Genomic DNA, 22932 nt, shown 5'->3' with positions numbered 1-22932 from the left:
TCCTTCAGTCCAGGCTTTGGTCCCGCCCGGGTCCAAAAACAGCTGCTTCTGGAACACACTTCAGATCTAAAGGAAGCGACATCACTATTATATGTTTACAAACTACAAATAAATAAATAAAAAAGAGTCAGAGATGATGATCTGAAAATACAAAATAAAACTAAAAACTGGGGACGAAAACTTTAGAAAAACAAATGAAGTCCTTTGCCTCATGAAGCAGCGACATTTCCTTGTACGTTTGAATCAAATAATACACATTTCAAATCAGAGATTTCACTTTTCTATCATTGACAAAAAAAAAGACAAAAACCTGAAATTCATTATTTGATGAACTCTTGCAACGGAAATGAACACTGGCTGCAGAGCCTTAAAGGGACTATACGGAGGTTTAAAATGTTAAAACTAAGTGTTTTCCTCCCCCTACATGTTCCTCCATGTCCTGTTCATCACAACTGCCTCTAAAATCCTGCTCTGTCGCTCAGAAAGCTGTTACTTTGGGTCTGAAGAGCCGTCATGCACGAGTTTAATATAGAAGCTGCAGTTACACGTAAGGCCTGAGGTGGCAGTAGTGAGTAATGACCAACTTTATCTTGGGTGATTTTGGCTGGAGTGAGGTTTCCCTGATGTCTCCTTGGTAAATTAGCCCCATGCTCAGCAGAGGGAGGACACGCCTCCAGACGACCTGAACCCTGGAACAGCACTGGGGAACCTAGACTTTGGGAAACAGCCCCACCAGCGTGTCCTGGGCCTTCCAGGGGCTCCTCCCAATGGGACATGCCCAGAACACCTCCCGACAGACCGAGCCACCTCAGCTGCTCCCGGGCGACTCCATCACAGTCTGGGATGAAAACGTGGTTCATTCTCAAGGTAAGATGAAGATTGATCCAGCGTCGTCCAGACCTCGGATCCATTTCCAGAGTAATTGGAGCAGCTGAGCCGGATCCATCGCAGCCCGTCCGTGTTTGATCTCGTGTTAGTTTAGTTTCCGTGTGGCGTGTGGCGTGTTTTGCCCGTGTTTATCTGTGTGCACAGCTGCTCAGATCATGCCCTGGACAAAGATGACATGATTTAGTTTAGAGGGACAGTAAACATCTGCCCCAGGAGTCAATACTGAATCTGTGACCCCGTACTGTTACTTCGCAAAGTTCCTCAGATACATGTGCTTGTGAACATACGTGTGCTTGTGAACATACGTGTGCTTGTGAACATACGTGTGCTTGTGAACATACATGTGCTCGTGTAACTGCAGCAGAGGATGTTGTTGATGTTTGTGCTGGTACAGGATGTGTTTGTGGAGCCGGTGGACTCTCAGTGATTCAGCCCATTATCGCTCAGGCCTCCGTGAACGACGTGAACGACATGAACGACACAGCTGCAGCGCTCGGGCCATTTCAGGAAACTTTCACATAAAACCCCCCATTAATAACTGCGGGAGCGTGAGAGCGACCGCAGCGTTACATAAGAGTGTTTTTGCAGAATGTGCTTTTAAGAGAAAGTAATGAGTGCGACGTGTGGAGCCTCTAAAGGACCTGAGCATCAATAAGTGATGGAGGAAGTTCATTTGAGCAAAGTGAGCAGTTTTCAGGTAAACAATGGATGAAGGAGTCGCCAGTGGTGAAGGCCCGGGGGCCAAATCCAGCCCTCCAGCACAGAACCTCCGGCCCCCAAGAGGATTTTGAGAAACATTCTGCAAATAAGAAATCAAATACGCCGGAGACGCCTCAGGAGGAGCTCCAGGCATGTCCGAGCTGGCCTGGTGTGGCCTCGGGGTCAGAACAGCTGGAGGAGGTGTGGCCTCGGGGTCAGAACAGCTGGAGGAGGTGTGGCCTCGGGGTCAGAGCAGCTGGAGGAGGTGTGGCCTCGGGGTCAGAACAGCTGGAGGAGGTGTGGCCTCGGGGTCAGAACAGCTGGAGGAGGTGTGGCCTCGGGGTCAGAACAGCTGGAGGAGGTGTGGCCTCGGGGTCAGAACAGCTGGAGGAGGTGTGGCCTCGGGGTCAGAGCAGCTGGAGGAGGTGTGGCCTCGGGGTCAGAACAGCTGGAGGAGGTGTGGCCTCGGGGTCAGGACAGCTGGAGGAGGTGTGTGTGGATCAGACTGCTGCCCCCATGACCTGGTGTAACGTGGAGATGCACGTCTTTGTCGAGCTGCACTGACAGTATCAGCGCATGTGCTCATGTCTTTGTCTCTCATTAAAAACTTACAGCTGGTAAACTTTGTCTTGCATAATATTACGTCACTAAAGAGCAGACGACTCTTTCCTCAGACACTTTTATTACATTTAAACGCTCATGCTTCATGATTATTGACAAAACTTCCTACTTTTTACGTTTTTAAAGCCTATGTTTCCAACAGACAGATTTTTAAAGGCAAATTGTTTTAGCAGCTTCGTCATTTACTTACTACATGTAGAATAAACTGCCTGATTCCACAGTAACATTTATGAAATCATGTTTTTTGCTGAAAAAGCGGAACTCGACGGCTGAATGATTCGATAGTTCTGCAGCAACGAGAAGTCGTGCAACTCGACAAGCTCGACAAGCTCGACAAGCCGTTTCCATTGTGCACCGGCCCCGGATAAAGAGCAAGAAAATGGATGGATGGAGATCAAATACCTGTTAAAGGGACTATACGGAGTTTAAACATTTTTAAAAATAGGTATTTTCCTCCCTCTACATCAGGGGTCGGCAGGTTTTCTTAACGGAGGGGCAATTTTTTCCATTTTAAAAGAGCGAGGGCCGAGGCCGCCAGTTTTAGGCCAAAGTAAAACAACACACTGGGAAAATGACCGTCTTAAATAAGATAATTGACTTAATAAAGGTTCTTTATGTTGAATTTGAGTCTGTTTGGACGAATCTAAGATAAAGACACAAACGCTGATGCCAATGGAACAAGCATGACCCACTTTGAAATCAGAGAAATGAACTTTTGCTTTTAAACAGATTTGTTTTTCACTTGAAATGATACAAGAGAGAATAATGACCTGTTCCTTTGGCGATAAGATGTTTTATCTGATCTAAGACCAAATCTACTCAAACTTTAGATTGAATCTCTTAATTCAAGTAAGTTTCTGTCATTTCTTCCTTAAAATGATTATTATTTTTCCAATGCACTTTCTACCAATGCCAGAGTTGTTCATGATATGACCTCATTGGGGGCATTGACAGTTTTTCCCCATTTATCCCTAAAAATGTTAAAGTAGGTTCTGATTTGTGTCATAATGTTTCTCAAACTCATCTTGGGGCCAGAGGTTCTGCGCTGGAGGGCCGGATTTGGTCCCCGGGCCTGACGTTTCCTCCCCCCGCTGTACATGTTCCTCCATGTCCTCATGTGTAGAACGAGCTCAGACCTGTTCACCACAACTGCCTCTAAGATCCTGTCACTCAGAAAGCTGTCACTGCGGGTCTGAAGCGCCGTCATGCACGAGCTTAATATAGAAGCTGCAGTTACACGTATGACCTGAGGTGGCAGGAGTGAGCGTAAAATGGCTAACTTGCATCTAACCCCTTAAAAGTATAGTCTTAAAATGAGAGAAATAGTGTCAGTATTTTAAAAACGTCCTGAACAGTGATTCTCTGCTGGGTCGGGGCAACACGTCCCCCCCCCCCCCCACACACTCTCATCCGTCACAGTGGCTTCCTGTAAAACATCACATTCAGTACAAAATCCTTCTCCTTACCTACAAACCCCTGCACTCCCTGGCCCCGCAGTCTGACCTCATCCACACTGACACTCCGGCCCGGTCGCCTAAAAATGTTATTAAAAAAATGACAAAAAAATGACAAGAAAATGACAAGAAAATGATAAAAATGTGACAAAAATGTGACAAAAATGTGACAAAAATGTGACAAAAAATTACAAGAAAGTGATTAAAAAAATGACAAAAAAAAGTCAAAAAAATGACAAAAAAATGATTTAAAAAATGATAAAGAAAAGTCAAAAAAATGACAAAAAAATGATAAAAATGTGACAAAAATGTGACAAAAAAAGGACAAAAAATGATTAAAAAAAAAGGACAAAAAAATGACAAGAAAATGATAAAAATGTGACAAAAATGTGACAAAAATGTGACAAAAAAATGACAAAAAAATGATTAAAAAAATGATTAAAAAAAGTCAAAAAAATGACAAAAAAATGATAAAAATGTGACAAAAAAAGGACAAAAAATGATAAAAAAAAAAAGGACAAAAAAATGACAAGAAAATGATAAAAATGTGACAAAAATGTGACAAAAAAAGTCAAAAAAATGACAAAAAAATGATTAAAATGTGACAAAAATGTGACAAAAAAAGGACAAAAAAAGGACAAAAAAGTGACAAAAATGTGACAACCTCATCCACACTGACACTCCGGCCCGGTCGCTCCGCTCCTCCTCCTCCTCCTCCTCCTCCTCCTCCTCCTCCTCCTCCTCCTCCTCCTCCTCCTCCTCCTCCTCCTCCTCCTCCTCCTCCTCCTCCTCCTGTGTGTGAAACTGCATGGAAACACTAACCGTGTCTGTTATAATGAACGTTCTTGTTTATGATCATAATTTCAGTCTTAAAGGGAAATCTACGGCTTGTTCAACAAAAGCTTAGATACGATATTTTATACGACATGACAGATAATGTTTTCTGTGGGTCCTCGGCTCGTCGCCCGAGGGTAATGCGGGTCCCAAAGCCCCGCCTGATGTAAAAAACAGCTCTTCACTTTAGGCCACAGTGTGGAGGTTCGGCCTGGGGCGTTTTGGCGATGATGACGATGATGATGATGATGCGTCACAGTGCAGGTGATGACACATCTTTATGACAAGATTACGAAAGTCTTTCATCTTATTGAGACCGACACAAACTATCTCAAACGCCCGGCTAATGTTTTGGATTCTTTTTGATCATTTGTGCAGCATAAAGTTATGAATGAGCGAGAGTTTTTGTTGTAAGTTATTCATACAGAAACGGAGAGGAGAATGTGGCGCTGTGTCGTCCTGTGATGTTTATGTGGAATTTAAAACTGTATTTGAATTAGAAAAGTATCTTTGGTGTTAGAAAGTCTCCCACAGACGCGTCATCTGTCATTGGTTAGTGCTGGATCGTCTGCTCCGGAGGGACGTCTGCTGTGAGTTTGTATAGATCTATGAGTTGGTTTGTCTAAAAATACAAATAATCCTAATCCTTAAAGGATCTATATCATACTATTTTAGCCATTCCAAAGTTAAGTATAGGCATGTATATGATATATTGTACCTCTACCATTATGGAGCCTCATTTTTGTGATAAATATAAGTGTTTTCTGGAGGTATTTTTCGAACCCGGAAGACAAAACGCTTCGATTCAGTTAACTCCGCCCCCTCTCTCAGTTAACTCCGCCCCCTCTCTCCGCTCACACTTTACCGTAATATAAATAAACAACAATAAGTGAAGTTACTTCACGATGCAGTTATACGGAGTTGACATCTGCAACACAGCTTCATAAATGGCTAACACACATGCTAATATGCTAACACACATGCTAATATGCTAACACACATGCTAATATGCTAACACACATGCTAATATGCTAACACACATGCTAATATGCTAACACACATGCTAATATGCTAACACACATGCTAATATGCTAACACACATGCTAATATGCTAACACACATGCTAATATGCTAACACACATGCTAATATGCTAACACACATGCTAATATGCTAACACACACATGCTAACACACATGCTAATATGCTAACACACATGCTAATATGCTAACACACAAGCTAACACACGTTTGGATTGACTCACCCTCTGCTCCATCGCTGTTTACATTATGGGACTCGCGTTGGTTATAAAAGTGAATCCACTTTGATTCTGGCGAAGGTTCACAAACATCCATCAGACACAGTCACAGAAAAACAATATGTTGGTGAAAGTCGCTGAATCCCGGAGAAAAAAACAGCTGAGTGGCCTCTTCCTGAAAAGGGTTGAATATAAACTCCTCGTCCTCGTAGCCAAACGCTCTTCTTTTTCTCCGTCCGTGACATGATCGTTAGTTAAGAATAAAAAACAGGTGTCAAGAGTAGGTAACGAGCTCCATCTTCAGCTGCAGCGCAAACATGACTGATCTGTTCAGACGTGATGTGTTTGTTTTGGCCACAGCTGAGCTGGAAGCACCTCGGGAACATCCTTTTTTCTTTTTTCTTTTTTCTTTTTTTTTTCTTTTCTTAATTTTTTTCTCTTTGTTTCTCTCTTACGACAGAAATAATGAAAACGCTGTTTTACAAATTAAAATCCGTCCGTAAGCATAGAATTAAGACATTACATTACAGACGTCGAGCACTTCCGTTCCGCTGTGTCGACACAACTGAGCAGGTCAGTCGTTCACCAGGAGAGGGCGGAGCCTCAGAGAGCAGGAGGGCGGAGCCTCAGAGAGCAGGAGGGCGGAGCCTCAGAGAGCAGGAGGGCGGAGCCTCAGAGAGCAGGATTCAGGAGGATTACTGAGAAACAATCGACTGGCAAAAGCAGTGGCATCGTTATTGGAAATCTCTGTAATGATGATGTTGTCGGTGATGAGTTTCATTTACTGTTTGAAAGTTCAAATGCAGAAGTCGTCATTAATAGAGAAAAGTATTTGCCAAACTTTTACGTAAGACGCCCTTTCAATGTTTAAACTTATTTCACTTACGCAGAATCAAAGTCAAAATGTGATCAGTAAAGTGAACTTGTGCTCCAAACCATGGGTGTGGTCGTGAGCAAAGAAAGAAAGAAAGAAAGAAAGAAAGAAAGAAAGAAAGAAAGAAAGAAAGAAAGAAAGAAAGAAAGAAAGAAAGAAAGAAAGTTAGTTCCATGTCAGCCTTGTTTCGTGCCTAATTTGGTTGTTTGTTCATTTTCTTTTAAATAATATTTGATCATAAAGGCCTATTGCAAGTTTTTTTCCTCCCCTGCCACTAAAACATGTACAATAGGATGTTGAATGATTTAGTCAAATAATTCTCTTCACATTGAGTCTAATGGGCTCAGGTCCTTCAGATTTAAACTGAACTCTCTCTGAAGCAGCTCCTTCAGCTCTGGATGGATCAGACTGAATCATGAGACACAAACATCACATGTGACTTTGATGCGTTTGGAGCATAGGGGAGAGTTTGCTGCAGAGACACTACAGGGAAACGACACAGCACCATCTAGTGTCCGGCCTGAGCACTGCGGTGTCTTCATGAAATGGTCAGTCATAGTTGTCATTCATTAACCTCTTAACTCCCGCCTTAACCGAGAGCATTTTCTCCAGTTTGGCTTTACCCCAATCCAAAAGCTTCTGGAAAAAAGGTGAGAAAATAGCAACGAAACTGAGACGAAAACAATGATGGAAATGTGAGAAAAAGGTGACAAAAAATGTAAGAAAAATGTGACAAAAATGTGACAAAAATGTGACAAAAATGTGACAAAAAATGACAAAAAGTGACAAAAAATGACAAAAAATGAGAAAAATGACAAAAAATGTGACAAAAAATGACAAAAATGTGACAAAAAAATGACAAAAAATGACAAAAAATGAGAAAAATGTGACAAAAATGTGACAAAAAAATGACAAAAATGTGACAAAAAATGACAAAAAGTGACAAAAAATGACAAAAAATGTGACAAAAAATGACAAAAAATGACAAAAAATGAGAAAAATGTGACAAAAATGTGACAAAAAAATGACAAAAAATGAGAAAAATGTGACAAAAATGTGACAAAAAAATGACAAAAAATGACAAAAAATGAGAAAAATGTGACAAAAATGTGACAAAAAAATGACAAAAATGTGACAAAAAAATGACAAAAATGTGACAAAAAGATGACAAAAAATGACAAAAAATGAGAAAAATGTGACAAAAATGTGACAAAAAAATGACAAAAATGTGACAAAAAAATGACAAAAATGTGACAAAAAGATGACAAAAAATGACAAAAAATGAGAAAAATGTGACAAAAATGTGACAAAAAAATGACAAAAATGTGACAAAAAATGACAAAAAGTGACAAAAAATGACAAAAAATGTGACAAAAAATGACAAAAATGTGACAAAAAAATGACAAAAAATGACAAAAAATGAGAAAAATGTGACAAAAATGTGACAAAAAAATGACAAAAAATGACAAAAAATGAGAAAAATGTGACAAAAATGTGACAAAAAAATGACAAAAATGTGACAAAAAAATGACAAAAATGTGACAAAAAGATGACAAAAAATGACAAAAAATGAGAAAAATGTGACAAAAATGTGACAAAAAAATGACAAAAATGTGACAAAAAAATGACAAAAATGTGACAAAAAGATGACAAAAAATGACAAAAAATGAGAAAAATGTGACAAAAAAATGACAAAAAATTAGAAAAATTGTAACAAAAAAATGACAAAAATGTGACAAAAAAATGATAAAAATGTGACAAAAAAATGACAAAAAATGACAAAAAAGTTTCAAAAATGAGTTGAAAACCCAACAAAAAAATGCTGGAGCAAAAATCTGCTGACGTGAGGAGAAAGATCCTCTCTGTTCAGGCGGGAGTTAAGAGGTCAAAGCAACATAAGAGTTCACCCAATAATGGAATAAACCCACGTTCCCAGAGGAGCAGCAGAGGAAACACTTGTACCAGTTTCGTCTCCATGGCTCCGGTAACTTTAATGAAACTGTGATGCAACACGACGGCCATGACACAAAACACAACGGGACAAAGAGAAGGTTTCGCTGCTGCAGACACTGGAAACATGTGTTTAGAGACCAGGTTTTGATGCCTGTTGGTCCAGGGGCTGCATTAACCTCCTCACCCCCACCTGAACAGAGAACATCGTCTCTCGTTTGGCTTTACCCAAATCGAGAAGCTTTGTGAAAAACGCGTCAAAATAGCAAACGTGGAAACGACGTGAGGAAAAAGATCCATTTACATGAGCTTTGTCTGAGCTGGATCATCTCCCAGTCTCCTGAGGACACCAGGCCTGGATCATCGGCCCAGAGAGAGAAACCTTCACCCAAACTGCAGCCACTGTCTGTGAATCCTTCCTCACAGTGAAGAACCTGGGCCTGATCTTTGACTTCGCTTTGTGATGCCTTTCGGTTTGAAAAGCGGGAAACACTTTACATTACGGGCGGTAAGTCCTCGGTACTTACAGAGGTAATTCTAGGTACTTATCGTGGTACTTGCAGAGGTAATGCTAGATACTTACGGTGGTACTTACAGTGGTAAATTCTAGTAATAATAGTGGTACTTCTAGGTACTTATTGTGGTACTTAAAGGATACTATAGTGAGAATGCACTTGTAGATACAGAGGTAACTCTTAGTAATGAAGGTTGTACTTCTTGTTTTCCCAAATGCTGAATTATGTTGTTTTATTCACCTTATTCCGGAGGTTCGCGTGGGCGTCGCCATGAATTGGTCCCGCCCCTTTTCTCCTATGTGTTAACATGGGGCTGGAGAAGTCCACATAAAATCAGTCACTGCAGGAAAACAAAGCCGTTTTCAGGCCGACAGAGAAACACAAATCAATCGACTAAACATCAGATTATTTCCCCTCGTTCTCCGTTAAAATGAACGGGCTTCGCGCTCGACCGGAAGTGTCTGGACAACGAGGAGCCGAGACAACGCAAAAAGAGGCAAAAGTGGGCGGGGTAAGGTGAATAGATACACAATCCTAGAAATGACTTCTGTTTTCCACATTTACTACCTATGAATTGCTGCTGTAGTAACTTTGAATTACCAATAAGTACCACAGATGTACCACTGAAACTACTAGAAACTATCACTTAAAGTAACAAAGTAAATAGAAGTACCACCTTCATTACTTAGACCATTACCACTGTATCTGGCAACTCTGTGTCTCCCTGACCCTAATCCTAACCCTTATGAATGACAAGTAATTATCACTGTAAGTACCACAATAACAACCTAGAACTACTGTCATTACTAGTAAGTACCACTGCAAGTACCACAGACTTACCGGCCCGTAATGTACAGTGTTACTGAAAAGCGCTTTATGAATAAAGTTTGATTGATTATTGATTGGCTTCAAACAAAGTTTCAGGTTCAGAACATTCACCTTAAATAAAAATGTTTATTTTAAACTAACATTCACGAAACATAGAACAGATAAAACAGTCATACATGATCTCCTGAACAGTTTGGACAGAGTAAAGTGAAACTACCAGTGCTTTTGTGAACAGGGTCAAAACTATGATTCTTCAGTCCATGATATTTATAAAAAATAAGTTAAATTATAAAAATGACTGACGACTATGGCTACGGACTCTTTGGTTTGAAACGTACGAGACAAAACGCTGTCGCTCTTTACAAAGTCAGAGTTTACGCCGAGCTTCAGTCCAGCTTCAAAAACACACAAATCAAATACGTTTGGACTAAATTCAGCTACAAAAAAGTCAAAACAATTCATCTAAATGGAAGAAACACTTTTACAGTTGAATGACAAACGTTTCAGAGCCGGTTTTATGCTCACTTTACCAAAAAGAATGTAGTATAATCTGCTTTGTAACAATCTGTACTTGTACCTTTGGGTCACATACTGGGTTTATACCAGTGTTCATTTTGACAGCATATTTTATTTTAGTTTTAGTCTTTTGACTAAACTGTAATTTAATTTTAGTCAAAAAAAAACTTTTCAACTTTAGTCTAGTTTTAGTCGACTAAATTTAAGACTAATTGGCGGCGTTCACGATTTCGAATGTGATGATGTCATAATGTCAGATGGAGGGCGGGGCCAATGCAACTCTATGGGAGAAATGCAGTTTTTGGAAGAAATCTCCAAAACGAAAATTGACAAATGTTTTTCCTCTTCAGTATTTGATCGTGATCGGATTCACAAACCTGTGAGATAATTTTTATGTCTGAAAGTCCTTTCTATTGGACAACATCTCGCTCATGTTTTCACATATTGTCACCACTTTTTGACGTTTTTCAGAGATAATAATTGTACATTAGTTCATATGAGCCGACAGAGGAGACGATGAACTTTGTGACAGTTTTTGTTTCATGTGGATTCCTCCAGTCACGACTGAGATATGAGCCAAAAAACAAAGACATAAAAATATGCATTTTGTCAGTTACCACCGTTACCATAGTTACCGTCAGTTGATCCACCTCAATGTTAAACTATGGCTCTTTAGAAGGTTGTGATGTCACGTGAACGCTATTGAGTGGACTTTGCATTGATAATATTGATTCTAATCATGTTTAATGTTGTTCCTCTGCTTCATGTTTCTGCTCCACATGAACAAAGCTCAGAGCTGATCCTTTAAACATGATCTGAGGCTCTTTCAGACGCTCAATACAAGTTTGGATGATTTCAGTCTCTCCTTTTCATTTTTATTTAGTCTGATTTTAGTCGACTCAAACATCTGGACATTTTAGTCACAGTTTTAGTCTCATGAGAAACTTTTCATTTAGTTTTAGTCCAATTTTAGTCACAAAAATATCACTTTGACTAAAACTAAGACTAAATATTTTAGTCGACGACATGAACACTGGTTTCTACAGGGTTTATAATGCAATGTAGCTCATGTATAGGGAGTGTTACACCTGTTAAAGGCCGACATTTTGATCATTTCAATGAACTTATACAGTAAAAATCGTTGAGCGATGTCAGAATTTTCCATTGAATTCAGATTTCATGTCAGTTTGAATCCAGGCTTTTTAATGACATTTAAAGGGATGTTTCAGGATGTTTGACACAGGCCTCGTTATCCACAGTGTTGTTGATTTCTGGAGATGTTTTCTGTAATTCCTGAAATGAGGCCCTGTGTCAAACATCCTGAAACATCCCTTTAAGGCCTTGATTTTGGCCGTGCATAAACCCTGTAATAAAACACCCTTAAGGTTATTGTTACATGATGTACTTCCAAACTACAAATACTTCTCCTTCCATCGTGTATCTCCCCCACAGGTACAAGTCACTACACACTGTTACACAACACATTACACTACATTTGGCAGGTACTGTATTGATCTAAAACAGCTGGTTCACTTCCTGATCTTCACACACATCCCCATAAGCTCCTCCCACCCCCCCGTCTTTCACTCCCCTTCACTGCACAGCTGTTTTCACTTGGAGATCGTGAGGTGAAAGAAGCATTTCCTGGATACGTGGGACCCGCGCTGCAAAGAAGAGCCACTGGGAGAGAATCAAAGAGCACTCAAAGATGCGAAACACAACTCCTGGCGTGTCTTTGATGAGAACAACATTGAAACATGGTAAAAAACTCATAACACGCCCTTTGTTCTCGCCGTTCGTTAGATCAGATTCACTCATTGTAAGCAGGGGCGGACTGGCCATGTGTCCTCTCACTTTACCCTGACCCCCCCGGGCGAAACCGAGCTTTACCCAAATCTAAAAGCTTCACCTCTGAACTCCCGCCTGAACCGAGAGCATCTTTTTCCTCACGTCAGCACATTTTTTCCCAACATGTTTTTGTTGTGTTTCAACTCATTTTTGTAACTCACTTTTAGGGGAAAAACGCTGTGACGTCTCATTTTTTTGTTGCTTTTTCATGACTTTTTCGTGGCTTTTTGTCGAGTTTTCGTCTCTTGTTTTTCATGTTATTGTTGTTTTTTCATCGCTTTTTTCATCGCTTTGTCGTCACGTTTTCGTCACATTTTGTTATGTTTTTGTCACTTTTTGGTCAATTTTTAATCAATTTTTTGTCATTTTTTCATTAATTTTTTATCAAATTTTTGTCACATTTTTGTAAATTTTTTGTCATTTTTTTGTCATTTTTTTGTCAAATTTTAATCATTTTTTTGTCAAATTTGTATCAATTTTTTGTCATTTTTAGTCATTTTTTGGTCAATTTTTTATCAAATTATCAATTTTTTGTCATTTTTTCATTAAATTTTTATCAAATTTTTGTCACATTTTTGGTCATTTTTTGGTCAATTTTTTATCAATTTTTTATCAATTTTTTGTCAAATTTTTGTCAAATTTTTGTCAAATTTTTGTCATTTTTTGGTCAAATGTTTGTCTTTTTTTTGTCATTTCTTTTGACAGTTTTGTGACATTTTTGCCACTTTTTTTTTGCCACTCATCAATGTTTTCTCACTTTTTTCGTCACATTTCCATCATTGTTTTCGTCTCAGTTTTGTCGCTATTTCCTCACCTTTTTTTCCAGAAGCTTTTGGATTGGGGTAAAGCCAAACTGGAGAAAATGTGCGACAAAAAAGTGACAAAAACACAACAAAACGTGACGAAAACGTGACGACAAAGCGATGAAAAAAGCGATGAAAAAACAACAATAAAAGAAAAACAAGAGACGAAAACAGGCCAAAAAGCCACAAAAAAGTAATGAAAAAGCAACAAAAAAATGAGGCGTTACAGTGTCGCTCTCCAGTCAAGAAGCTTTTAGATTTGGGCAAAGCCGAACTGGAGAAAATGCTCTGGGTGAAGGCGGGGGGTCAGAGGTTCACATATGTATTTGTGGAAGTGTCACATTTACGCTGATTTGGTCCAGGCTGACCAGAGTCCAGGGCTGGTTTTCGGTCCCAGTCCGGCCCTGTTGGCGAGTCCTGGTTTAGTCCTTGGTCTCCCTCTATCTTACTCTAAGTACGACACATTTCTAGTCCTAGTCTGGACCTGGTCTGGACCCGGTCTGGACCTGGTCTGGACCCGGTCTGGACCCGGTCTGGACCCGGTCCCAGCGTAGTCTCTGGCCGCCCCGCCCCCTCACAGCGAGGTCTCCAGGCTGTGCAGGGGGCTCCCGGGGCAGCGCGTCAGGGTGGAGTTCCGGGAGTCCGGGTGTAGCTGCGGCGCGATGCGTTCGGGGCCCGCGTTGTTGTTGACGTTGGCGTGGGGGGGCAGGCTCTGCGGGGGGGGCGGGGGCGGGGGGGCGTCGGTGCGGCTGGTGGGCGGCTCGTCCTCGTCGCCCTCGTCGATCAGCGGGATGTGCAGGGCCGAGTCGTCGATCCGGAACTCCGGGTGGGTCATGAAGTTGTGGATGGAGCTGCGCGACTCGGGCGTCTCCAGGCCCTCGTACGGAGACACGCTGTCCCTGAAGGCGTTCACCACTCGGATCTGAGGGGGGGGGGGCAGGGTCACACACAGGTGAATAAACAAACCTGAATAATGTATGATATGTGCTCGGAACAGCATAAAACTCATGTCATGCTAAAAACGGACAGATTTACCGGGACCGACCAAAGTTTGTTTTGTCTCTTTCGCACCAGCCGACAATAACCCTCAGATTCATAAGTTAATCATTATATCACATTGTCTGTTTAAAACGTGCTTTATTTACTCAGTATAAACTTTATCTGTACAACCTGGTGGGAACAAAGGAAGGGGCGTGGTCTGTGTCGGCCATTTTGTATGTGACATGTGGGTCACTGAGAAGTTTGAGAATAAATATCTGGTAAGAGCTATATTTGTCTGGTGGCCGGCTTCCTCACCCCCCAGAGGGACTATGGCAGGGGGGTAAACAAGTTACTTAGTTCTGTTTTAAAAAAATGTCTAAGAATGAACTTGTGACAGTGAAATACTGGAGCGAGCGCTGGTGAACACTGTGACTGGGGCTCCTCCTGCTGACAGGTGTGGGAATAACTTAGACAAAAATAAAAGTAACTTCCAGGTTCGATTTACAGTGTGGTTTACAGCTTCAGCCTGGCCTCATATATATGAGCAGAGCGGCTCAGAACTGATATAATGTTGGACAGGCAGGAAATATCTCAATAAACGATATTAATGAGGACCATGTGGGAACCATTGAGGTCCCACTCCTCGAGCTCAGTCCCACTTTCCAGTGGGGTTCCACTAGAGATTAGATCGGGCCCAAAAAATCAAGCCCGACCCGACCCAGCCCGAGCAATTAACGTAAATTGTCAGTCCGAACCCGAAACAAACCCGACGTAAATAATTATTTATTTAAGGCTCAGACAGGTGCATCTGCACAGCAGCACCATGTTTGCGAGGTACGCGGCTACGTGCACGGCATACGTGCACGCAGCAGTAGTGCACATGCCTGGGTGGACAGAGACTTACGCGGCGCGGAGCAGCTCAATGTGTCTGTTTCCTCTTTTCCGTATCTCTCTCCTCCTCCTTCATGTTTCATAAACATCGCGCTCTACAAAAGCTACTTTTTACGCAGTAACAGGAACCAAACTGCTTATTTATCCACTGTTAATGAAACGCTGTCCTGAGAGAAAGAGTGAAGAGTGATGTTCTCTGTGTGGTATCACAGCCTGACCTGCTGCTTAAACGTGACAACACAGCAGCACGTTTGCCCCTCAGCATCCGTTTGGCCCCGACTCTAAGCAGTTTCAAGTCCTCCCTTAAAACCCACCTCTTTACACAGGCTTTTTAATATGTTCAACTGTTTCTCCATTGTATTTTTTGTTTAATTGATTTTGACGTAAAGATTATTATGCCTTGTTTGTATTTGTATTCATAGTTTTTATCATCTGTTTGTGAAGCACTTTGGGCAGCCGTGGTTGTTGTAAATGTGCTATAGAAATAAACTTGACCTTGACCTTGACCAACTAGGTTTTTACACATTGTTTTTTACTCAATTTCAGTAAAATTTTAAGTATTACAGTTTGCCGTGCAATAAAATTCCTTCCTTTTCCTTATTCAGGCTGTTATATCTTTATTATTGCCCTATTATTACGCTTTATTAGTTTTGACGTTCACAGAGAAACACCATATTAACTGTTCTTGTCTTTTCAAATGTGCCATAAACTGTAATAAAGTGATGAAAACATGGTGTTGTGCAGAGTGTTGAATGTTTTCGCAGCGCAGTCGTCCGGACCTGGGTCTGGATGCGGTTCAGGCCTCGGCACCACAGCACGCGGCTGTTCTTCCCGTCCATCTCGGCGTGGTCGATCTCGAAGTCGTCCTTCTGCGGCTCGCGCTCCTCCTCCGGGATCTCGTCCCTCTGGGTGTTGTGTCCCGCCGGCTTCAGGCACGTCAGCATCCGGGTCGGCACGCTGGTCACCACCTGGGGGCGCCACCGAGCACAGGCAGGTTCAGCCCCACACGAGGTTTCCACGTCACAGATCGTTCACGAATTCAGACAGAGAGAGATTTTATTTACAAGACTTTTGACACTAAAAAAGGATCATCAGTTCCAACACATCAACAGCTCTGGAGGAAAATAACACAAGCACATATTAAATAAGGCTTGAAAAGGAGTGGGATAAAGGTCTCACGTTGATATTATCCAAATAAAATATTCTTGCAGGGTTGACAGTGAGCGGGAAGTATTATTTTTATTCACTAACTACACTGCGAAAAGCAATCTTGGAAAAAAGTAACATTTTCTTGAAGTAGCCTAAGTAATTTTGTCCATGAAATCCGTCCGTGGGGCAAAATATGTAGTTGCTTTATCTTAATTTTACTGTAAATATTTTGCCCCGGGGACAGATTTACTGAAATTAGACTCAAATCAAAGACAAAAGCACTTACAAAGAAACAGCTTCAGGAACAGATTCATATCACTGTCCCGATTACATTTTTACCAACTCCATTGTGCTTTATCCATCCATCCATCCACTCTCCATCCATCCATCCTCCATCCATCCATCCATCCATCCATCCATCCATCCATCCACCCACCCACTCTCCATCCATCCATCCACCCTCCATCCATCCATCCATCCATCCACCCACTCTCCATCCATCCATCCACCCACCCACTCTCCATCCATCCATCCACCCACCCACTCTCCATCCATCCATCCATCCATCCATCCATCCATCCATCCATCCATCCATCCATCCATCCATCCACCCTCCATCCATCCATCCTGAAGTCATAATTTTAACATTGCTATGTTCAAATTATATTATAAATAAACAAGTATGCCAGTGTGTTCAGTTATGAGTGTGCAAAACGTACTTTGCCTACGCTAACGGAAAGTAAGAAAACTTATAGGACAAGGAATGTGTTTTTCTATCTATACACAGCTGTCCAGCCACCATGACATTGACGAATACGTAGCTTCCCAGACAGACAGTCTGTCTCAACGAACCCCCTACCGGAAATAACTGCTTTTACTTGGAATTTGGGCCGGCCAATCATGTTTTAGGATACGCCCTAAACATTATCTCATTTGCATACTAGGATAAAAAACCCACGTCTATGGTTGTTGTTTGTGAAACTTGTTCTATACTTTTCACCCAGTAAACATCTACTTAATCCACTCGATTGTCTCTATTGTTCTTCACACCTCATGATTTCACATCCATCCATCGATCCACCCACCCAGGGGAAGGAGAATGTAGCGCCGGATGAAGCAGAAATAGAGAAACGAGTCCTGTTGTTTAGGTTTTACAAAACAGCATCAGTCTCTAACTAGTTACTGATGAAGTAGTTCAGTAGAAACAGGATACAGAGACAAGTAGAGGCTGCTTTTTTTTTTAACATATAAATGTGTTAACCTCTAAACCCCCACATGTTTTCTCAAGTTTGGCTAAACTAAAAGCAAAAAAGTGGCAAAAGATCAACGGAAATGTGCAGGAAAAGCAACAATAACAAGATGAAAAAGAAAGAAACAGAAAAGTGACAAAAAAAACGGACAAAAACATGACAAGAAAGCAAAAGCGACGGCAAAAAGCGACGATAAAGAAACAAAAAAGCGATGACGAGAACACAACAAAAACACTTCCAAAATGTGACAAAAACATGATGAAAGAGGGATAAAAACGTGCTGGAAAATCAACAATAATAACGCGACCAAAAAAGCGACAAAAAACATGACTAAAGAGTGTTAAAAAAGTAACAAAGAATCAACAAGAGAGCCGCGAAAGAGCAACATCAAATGCAATAATAAAGTGACCAAAACACTCCAAAATATCAGCTTGGTTATGGCGGGGGTTAAGGATATATATATATAAACTCACATAACCTTAATCATGGGTGTTAGTTGTAAAATGCAGTGAAATGGAGGGTCTTTCCCACGCACTTCGAGGGCGAGTGTTTGCGGTGGAAAGAGTGAACGTGTGGGGTCTGACCTGTCCCCAGAGGAGGCTGCTGAGGCCGAAGAACACACACCAGAGCCACTGGTCGGGGGTGAGGGGGACGCAGCTGAACGGCTTCCCCCCAAACTGAACGATGATGATCTGCAGAACAAACATTCAGCACATCAAAGCAGAGCCGTGGAAGATATGTTAGTTTGGGGGGCGCTGAGGGACAAAGTGTACCCCCAAAATACTTTTTCTGTGCATAAATCCTGTTTATGAACCTCTTAACTCCCGCCTGAACCGAGAGCATTTTCTCCAGTTCAGCTTTACCCAAATCCTGTAGGCCAGTGTAACGCCTCATCTGAAAGACCTACAAAACTAAATGGATCTTTTTCCTCACGTCAGATTTTTTTTCATCACTTTTTTTGTCGGGCAGTCGAATCATTTTTGTCAAATTTTCGTGACTTTTTTGTCAAATTTTTCTCACTTTTTCGTACTTTTTTTTTCTCACTTTTTCATCCAATTTTTCTCACTTTTTTGTAAATTTTTCGTCAATTTTTTCCGCAATTTTTCGTCAAATTATTCACGTTTTTTTGTCAAATTTTTGTCACTTTTTCGTCCTTTTTTCCGCAATTTTTCGTCAAATTTGTGTCCATTTTTGTCATTTTTTTGTAATTTTTTTGGTCACTTTTTGTCCATTTTTTGGTCAATTTTTTCTCACTTTTTTGTAAATTTTTTCTCACTTTCTCGTCAAATTAATCTGATTTTTTTGTCAAATTCTTATCACTTTTTTGTCAAATTTTGGTCCATTTTTTCTACATTTTTCGTCAAATGTTTCTCACTTTTTGTCAATTTTTGGTCAATTTTTTCTACATTTTTCGTCAAATTTTTCTCATTTTTTTGTCAATTTTTTGTCAATTTTTCATAACATTTTTCTCACTTTTTTGTCAAATTTTTGTCAATTTTTGTCACTTTTTCGTCAATGTTTTCGTCTCAGTTTTGTTGCCATTTTCACACCTTTTTTCCAGAAGCTTTTGGATTGGGGTAAAGCTGGAGAAAATGTGCTCGGTTCAGGCGGGAGTTCAGGGGTTAATATTGCCTGCAGTTCACAAACTATCCACCAGGGGGAGCTGCAGCGCCCTCAGCACCCTGGGTTCCCACGGCCTTGCATCAAAGCCAGACGCTTTTGTGTTTGTGTCCGTCACCTGCACGACCAGCGTTCCCACCACGATCCCGCAGAAGATGGGGTTCCTGTGGACGCCCTCGAACACGTTCCTCTCCCCGTGGATCTTGCGGGCGTTGAGCTCGTTGAAGATCTGCATGAGGACGAAGGTGTTGAAGACGATGGTGTAGTGTTCGGAGGGCGGCGCGTGGAGCGGGGCGTTCCTGCCGCAGTCGATGTCGAACATGAGCTCGCCTGAAGAGAGAGACGGGTTTGAGGAAACACAGAAACAGAATCGCGTTTGGTGATTCACGTCCCACTGACCGGCGAAGAGCAGCGTGAAGATGAGGCAGAGCTGGTACACGGCGTGGCCCAGGATGTTCTTCATCATGGTGCGGGAGATGAGCGGCTTCTTGCGGCCGTACGGTTTCCGCCGCAGCAGCGACTCGGTGGGCGGCTCCGTGGCCAGAGCCAGAGACGCGAACGTGTCCATGATCAGGTTCACCCACAGCATCTGCACGGCCTTCAGAGGGGAGTCCTGAGGAGAGAGAGCACATCTGGATTTCACTGACTGACCCTCATTTATCAAACTTGCGTACGGTGAAATCCACGCTTTCTTCTTTTTACTACACATTATTTTTTATGTGGTTTAATTTTATACCCTTTTTATATCGGCTATTTAGGCCTACAGCGTATTTAATAAACGTTTTTTTTATTATTATTAACCTATTTCTTTTTAGTGAATGTGATCTTGGATTGGCTATAAGGTAGGGCTGCTCGATTATTGAAAAAATAATAATCACGATTATTTTTGTCATAATTGAAATCACGATTATTCAAACGATTATTTGTTGCCTTTTAAAAAAATCCATTAAAAAAGTGACAAAAATCCATTAAAAAAAGTGACAAAAATCCAGCAAAAAAATGACAAAAATCCATAAAAAAAGTGACAAAAATCCATAAAAAATGACAAAAATCCAGCAAAAAAATGACAAAAATCCAGCAAAAATATTACAAAAATCCAGCAAAAAAGTGACAAAAATCCAGCAAAAAAAAGACAAAAATCCAACAAAAAAGTGACAAAAATCAACAAAAAAAAAGACAAAAATCCATCAAAAAAGTGACAAAAATCCATCAAAAAAATGACAAAAATCCAGCAAAAAAGTGACAAAAATAAATAAAAAAAAGACAAAAATCCATCAAAAAAGCGACAAAAATCCACAAAAAAGTGACAAAAATCCATCAAAAAAGTGACAAAAATCCATCAAAAAAGTGACAAAAATCCATCAAAAAAATGACAAAAATCCATCAAAAAAGTGACAAAAATCCACAAAAAAGTGACAAAAATCCAGCAAAAAAGTGACAAAAATCCATCAAAAAAAGACAAAAATCCACAAAAAAGTGACAAAAATCCATCAAAAAAAGACAAAAATCCACCAAAAAAGTGACAAAAATCCACAAAAAAGTGACAAAAATCCATCAAAAAAATGACAAAAATCCATCAAAAAAAGACAAAAATCCACCAAAAAAGTGACAAAAATCCAGCAAAAAAATGACAAAAATCCATAAAAAAAGACAAAAATCCATCAAAAAAATGACAAAAATCCATCAAAAAAGTGACAAAAATCCATCAAAAAAGTGACAAAAATCCATCAAAAAAAGACAAAAATCCATCAAAAAAAAGACAAAAATCCATCAAAAAAGTGACAAAAATCCATCAAAAAAGTGACAAAAATCCACCAAAAAAGTGACAAAAATCCATCAAAAAAATGACAAAAATCCATAAAAAAAGACAAAAATCCATAAAAAAAATGACAAAAATCCATCAAAAAAGTGACAAAAATCCATCAAAAAAGTGACAAAAATCCACCAAAAAAGTGACAAAAATCCATCAAAAAAATGACAAAAATCCATCAAAAAAGTGACAAAAATCCATCAAAAAAGTGACAAAAATCCATCAAAAAAGTGACAAAAATCCATCAAAAAAAGACAAAAATCCATCCAAAAAGTGACAAAAATCCACCAAAAAAGTGACAAAAATCAATCAAAAAAATGACAAAAATCCATCAAAAAAGTGACAAAAATCCACAAAAAAGTGACAAAAATCCATCAAAAAAATGACAAAAATCCATCAAAAAAAGACAAAAATCCACCAAAAAAGTGACAAAAATCCATCAAAAAAAGACAAAAATCCATCAAAAAAGTGACAAAAATCCACCAAAAAAGTGACAAAAATCCATCAAAAAAATGACAAAAATCCATCAAAAAAGTGACAAAAATCCATCAAAAAAGTGACAAAAATCCATCAAAAAAGTGACAAAAATCCATCAAAAAAAGACAAAAATCCATCAAAAAAGTGACAAAAATCCACCAAAAAAGTGACAAAAATCAATCAAAAAAGTGACAAAAATCCATCAAAAAAGTGACAAAAATCCATCAAAAAAGTGACAAAAATCCAGCAAAAAAGTGACAAAATTCCATCAAAAAAGTGACAAAATTCCATCAAAAAAGTGACAAAATTCCATCAAAAAAATGACAAAAATCCATCAAAAAAGTGACAAAATTCCATCAAAAAAGTGACAAAATTCCATCAAAAAAGTGACAAAATTCCATCAAAAAAGTGACAAAATTCCATCAAAAAAATGACAAAAATCCATCAAAAAAGTGACAAAATTCCATAAAAAAAGTGACAAAAATCCATCAAAAAAGACAAAAATCCATCAAAAAAGTGACAAAAATCCATAAAAAAAAGACAAAAATCCAGCAAAAAAGTGACAAAAATCCATAAAAAAAAGACAAAAATCCATAAAAAAAGTGACAAAAATCCATAAAAAAAAGACAAAAATCCAGCAAAAAAGTGACAAAAATCCCCAAATTTAAAATTTGAAAAAAAAATAAAAATTTAAAAAAAATAATTATAATCGATTTTTTGCGATTATGCTAATTTTGCAATCGTTTACTGTTGTAATCGAAATCGTAATCGAATTTCGATTAATTGCACAGCCCTACTACACGTACACCGTTTTTGTACGCAACATCCTTTAGTTTGTGCAGGTGGGGGTTAAGAGCAGTTGTGACAGTTGTGTTCTGTATTATATCCGTATGGTGCATCTTCTCCATCATGAGCTCAAACATCTCCAGATGATCAGAGCTGGTGAGGCCGTACCTGGGTGATGTGAGACCGTACCTGGGTGATGTGAGACTGTACCTGGGTGATGTGAGGCCGTACCTGGGTGATGTGAGGCCGTACCTGGGTGATGTGAGACCGTACCTGGGTGATGCAGGCTCCAGTGAAGGCCACGATCACCGCCACCACGTTGACCGTCAGCTGGAACTGGAGGAACTTGGAGATGGAGTCGTACACGTTCCGGCCCCACATCACGGCTTTGACGATGCTGCTGAAGTTGTCGTCGGTGAGGATGATGTCGGACGCCTCCTTCGCCACGTCGGTGCCCGCGATGCCCTGAAACGCCACACGGTCAGAGGGGATGTGATGGTTTAAGTTTGTCTCCGACTCTACACATAAGAACTGCTGGGCGACCGAGAGCCGTTACCATGGCGAAGCCCACGTCCGCCTTTTTGAGCGCGGGGCCGTCGTTGGTGCCGTCTCCGGTCACGGCCACGACCTGCCGCTGCTCCAGGACCGTGCTGTCGATGATCCCTGTCAGCAACAGCAGATATTTACGTTCAATAATCAGTAAATATGTTTAGCAAAGACCAGAGAAGAAAACCCGAACAAAGGATCACTGGAGCGGAATCTGCCAAAACAAAACACTGCTTTAAAGAGGGGGTGTTCTGCTTTAAAGAGGGGGTGTTCTGCTTTAAAGAGGGGGTGTTCTGCTTTAAAGAGGGGGTGTTCTGCTTTAAAGAGGGCGTGTTC

General features: G+C 40.3%; 1 protein-coding gene across 1 annotated transcript in view; it reads right to left on the bottom strand.

Annotated features, from left to right (window-relative positions):
* Positions 1 to 13655: 13655 nt before the first annotated feature.
* LOC306965955 (plasma membrane calcium-transporting ATPase 1-like) overlaps positions 13656 to 22932 on the bottom strand; it is a 59826-nt gene continuing 50549 nt past the window's right edge. Inside the window, exons 15-21 of the mRNA XM_079560568.1 lie at positions 22607 to 22713; positions 22324 to 22515; positions 19377 to 19590; positions 19096 to 19307; positions 17942 to 18049; positions 15738 to 15926; positions 13656 to 14008 (exon numbers count right to left, since the gene is read on the bottom strand). Coding sequence (XP_079416694.1) covers positions 13661 to 14008; positions 15738 to 15926; positions 17942 to 18049; positions 19096 to 19307; positions 19377 to 19590; positions 22324 to 22515; positions 22607 to 22713 — 1370 coding nt within the window. The 3' untranslated portion in view covers positions 13656 to 13660. The remainder of the gene's footprint in view (positions 14009 to 15737; positions 15927 to 17941; positions 18050 to 19095; positions 19308 to 19376; positions 19591 to 22323; positions 22516 to 22606; positions 22714 to 22932) is intronic.

The sequence above is a fragment of the Gobius niger genome (genome assembly GCF_951799975.1).
Source record: "Gobius niger genome assembly, chromosome: 7".
Lineage (NCBI taxonomy): Eukaryota > Metazoa > Chordata > Actinopteri > Gobiiformes > Gobiidae > Gobius > Gobius niger.
The sequence above is the reverse complement of the archived record's forward strand: the minus strand, read 5'-3'. Positions and strand labels throughout refer to the sequence as shown.